At 40.3% G+C, this 4,278-nt stretch overlaps 1 protein-coding gene across 1 annotated transcript; it reads right to left on the bottom strand.

Moving 5' to 3' along the window:
- Positions 1-223: 223 nt before the first annotated feature.
- Positions 224-2,606, bottom strand: LOC127329016 (protein FAR1-RELATED SEQUENCE 5-like). The gene is made up of 2 exons (XM_051355563.2): positions 814-2,606; positions 224-745 (listed from the first exon to the last, which is right to left on the bottom strand). The coding sequence occupies exons 1-2, from the start codon at positions 2,604-2,606 to the stop codon at positions 292-294; spliced, it is 2,247 nt and encodes a 748-aa protein (XP_051211523.2). The 3' UTR covers positions 224-291.
- Positions 2,607-4,278: the final 1,672 nt, after the last annotated feature.

The following is a 4,278-nucleotide window of genomic DNA, read 5'->3' on the forward strand; positions in this document are numbered from 1 at the left end:
GATGGCCTAAACAATGAAGTAACAGAACAGAACACCATGTCGTAGCGATCAATCTCTCCAAAAATTATAGTAACGTACAAAGTATATGATTCAGAGACAACCAACAGAATAGAACACCCTGTACAAAGACTGAGTGTCTTCATGTCAGATAACCAAACAAAATACTCAAGTTAAATCCATTTTTAAGAACATCATCAGTAGTGCATTTCCATACAAGGGCTAAGACAATATGGCCAAAGAAACTCAAATTACAGTTTGACGCTAACTGAAGTGAAAATATGGAACTGAATCTTATGCTATCTCTGTTGGCGGGTTTTTGTTTAGACACTTGCGGCTATTATGACCAGCTTGCTTGCATTTCCCGCACTTCCGTATCGCCTTTGGTTTCTCACTTTCATTCTTTTTCCCCTTGTCCCCATGTCCCTTTATTCTCTTGCATCTCCCCTTAGTACGGACGTCAGTTGGTGGTAGGACACTAACTTCTGATGGAATGCTACAGCCAAGAAAAGCCTCATGTTCTTCTTGCCTTGTAACTGAAACAGCAGGCCCCAACTTAGATAGATGTTCCTCCATGTTGAGCAAACTAGTTGTAAGGAAGTCAATCCCTTCCTCATAGTTCTTAGCTTTTTGAACCAATGCTTCGAACTTGTTGCGTGCATCTGAAATTTTTCTTCTTTTGGCTGCTTCAACCGGGTCAATGGGCTTCTCTGCAAGTAAGTTACCCTCGCTATCGTATACACTATACCTGCACAAAATGATATTGTCAGCCAGCAACTCAAACAAAATAGCATAATTTACGCTAGTGATATTTACCTTTTGCAATTTTTCTCCCATCTTTTTAGGACATAGGAGCTCAGTTGCTCATTAACGTTTTCAACTTTTGCAGCCCGCAAGAATCGTATGATATGGCGACATGGGATTCCTTTAGACTCAAATAAGATGCAAGAACATTTAGCTATCATGGTTGAAGTATCATATTGTACTTCTCTAACCTTATTAGAGGCATCGCTGATCGCCATTACTTTCATCCCGTCTACCATTTCAGTGCCCTGCACATCACAATGCTCTCTAGCAGCAAGCACCTCTTTTTGGAAATTATCGAACACCTCATGTGTGAATACCTCACTGCCTTGCTTCTCTATTTCCCATGATGTCATGATCTGAGGCGTTGTATGGATGCTTGTGTTGTCAGCTATCAACTCTTCTTGTCGTTGACATTGTAAAGCAGTGTCAAATCTAAGCCAAAACTCGACAAATGCAAGCTTGCGACCAATAAAACGGTTGAAAAATGAATTTGCACTTTCCGATCTTGATGTAGTTCTAAGAATCCCTGCTAGGTGTATGTCCCTGAAGTAGGCTGGAATCCATGACTCGCGGATCTTATACCTAGTAGCCAACCACTCGTTGTCTTCCAACTGAAAATCAGAAATAAAAGAGTTCCATGTCAGCTCAAATTCTTCAGGTGTTTCTGATCCCCATACACACGAGTTCACCCTCTTAAAAAACGCAGGGTCTTCTCTTAAGCTAGGACTGATTTTTTCAGGAAGTTTCTTCATAATATGCCACATGCACAATCTGTGTATAGTGGTTATAAGAACAAATCTCATAGCCTCCCTCATACTAGCATCCTCGTCTGTTATCATAAGTCTCGGCTCTTTACCCCCCATAGCTCTTAAAAAGGCGGCAAACAACCATTTGTATGACGCAATTCTCTCATTTACAACAAAGCCGGCTCCAAAAAACACAGACTGCATATGATGATTGACACCGGTGAAAGGTGCAAAAATCATATTGTAATGGTTTGTTGTGTATGTAGAATCAAAAGAGACCACATCTCCAAAATGGTTGTAATTTTTTCTCGCGGTGGCATCTGCCCAAAACACATGCAACAACCTACCATTTTCATCCACGTCATAATCAAAGAAAAAAGCTGGGTTGAGTTCCTTCATTCTGCCCAGTTGGTCCACAAACATTTGAGCATCACAGTCATTGATTTTATTTTTGAATTCGCAGTAGTAGTTCTGTAAGTCTCTTTTCGTGCATCCCACACCCTCGAAACTACCAGCGCCGACATGAAGCAATCTGAATGCCTGTGATGTGCCTATGCTTGCTTTGTGACATGAGTAAAGTGTCTGTTTTGCCTTCTCATTGACTCGGCGGTTCGATCTGATCAGATGATGCTTACTAGGTGTCACTAGCCCATGATTGTGATTCTCAACTAATGAAGCTATCATATACTTGTTATCACTAGTCCTCTTGACAAAAATACGGGCATCACATCCACATCTCGTTTCCTTCCTTTTACGTTTTTTTGAATTCTTTTTTGTGGTATTGCCAGTCATTGTAGCTTTCTGTGAGGGATTAGTACTAGTTGTACTTTTCTTCAACTTAAATCCTTGTCTGTCACATAAGAAACGCTTCCATATAACTACATCATCCACTAACTTCTTGTGCTGCCCGACACGGACTCCAAATCCAACATGATGTGCATATGACTTATAAAATTTCTCCACAGAGTCCATGTCATCAAATACCATCCCTACTACAGGCTTCAGTTCCTCTTCACACTCAGGGGTGAATGATGAACACTGTAGCAACATAACCATGCTAAGTAAATCTGTTCCACAATGCACATCTATATAAAATTTTAAACTATAGGACATACTATGTTGTCTGACTGACTGGATACTTACACGTAGAGGTATACTTGTTGTTTTCCTGGGTGTACTGAAACCATCATTGTTGCTTCGTGGGCCAATTATGTCTATGGACGATTGGGCGCCAACAAATTCATGTGCAGGCATGCTATTGTTAGCTTCCATGATCTGCAAGGATGGTTTGATCATGGGTTAATACACATCTCAAAACCACCATGCCTATACGTGATCTTGAACTCTATATACTGATACTAAATACAAAAGGATGTGAGTGCAGGGATTGGATCGATGGGTTACTGATGTTATATATCCAACTAGATGTGTATGAGGATTTAACGATATCAAATACAACAGCGATCAGCTACTAGCCCAGCTGCGTGGTAATTAAGAAACAACAAGCTATCAATGCATCTGTGAACAGTAGTGGTACCAGTAAAAAACGAACTTCTGATTGTGATTGACACTTTATCTCTTTGGCGTTGAGGAAAACCTCAGCGGAGTCAGCGCCGTCTGGAACCTGTGTCAGCCGGCGGCCGGAGCCCTAGAGTGATTAACGAAAGAGATAACCTGAGAGATCGAGATCTGTTAGAGAAGAATGAGTTTTCAGTATGGGACAACCGAGATGTTCAGGGTTTTTTTTGACAAACTTGCAAGTTAGTGGAGGTGGGCGCACGTATATTTGGAGCGGGCCACAGATTTTGGATCCGACGTCTCGCGTGAGTTAGATTGCACGATTGCACGAAACAAGTGATTGCACAGCAAATGCTCCCTTTTTTTCTACCTTCTCTAAATGACCTAAAAAAATCATACAGACGATCTTCTATACAAAGATAGGTAGATTTTTTGCGTGAAAAGTAATGGCTACAACAAATCGGTGATGGTTTATCATTTTTTCGTGAAAATTAATGGCTACAACAAATCGGTGATGGTTTATCATTTTTTGCGTAAAAATTAATGGCTACAACAAATCGGTGATGGTTTATCATTTTTTGCGTGAAAATTAATGGCTACAACAAATCGGTGATGGTTTATCATTTTTTGCGTGAAAATTAATGGCTACAACAAATCGGTGATGGTTTATTATTTTTTTCGTGAAAATTAATGGCTACAACAAATCGATGATGGTTTATCATTTTTTGCGTGAAAATTAATGGCTACAATAAATCGGTGATGGTTTATCATTTTTTGCGTGAAAAGTAATGCCTAAAAGAGTTTATAATTTTTAGCGCGTGAAAATGAATACAGAAAACCGCCCTTTAGCATACTTAGAGAGTGGAAGGTAACCGCCGACAGAGAGAGAGAGAGGGATTATCCTGCCCGTTAGATCATACGATCAACGGTCGGCGGGCACGATCCGCGTGACATGGGCTAGACCAATCAGGGCAATGTTGCACGTCTGCGAGAATTTGTGGAGGGAGAGGGCAAAACTGAGTAGTATCAAGAAACCAAGGGCACCTGTGTAATAAACAGACTAAGGGATTCAAATATGAGATTTAAAAAATGGAAAATGTGTGTTTTGTACAATGAAACCCATCTTGGCCTACCTCAAACTATTTGCAATACAAATATACATGAGTGTGAGAATTGTGGCCTCATTTAGACAAAGTATGTTTTGGGGAAA

The sequence above is a fragment of the Lolium perenne genome, chromosome 2 (assembly GCF_019359855.2).
Source record: "Lolium perenne isolate Kyuss_39 chromosome 2, Kyuss_2.0, whole genome shotgun sequence".
Taxonomy (NCBI): Eukaryota; Viridiplantae; Streptophyta; class Magnoliopsida; order Poales; family Poaceae; genus Lolium; species Lolium perenne.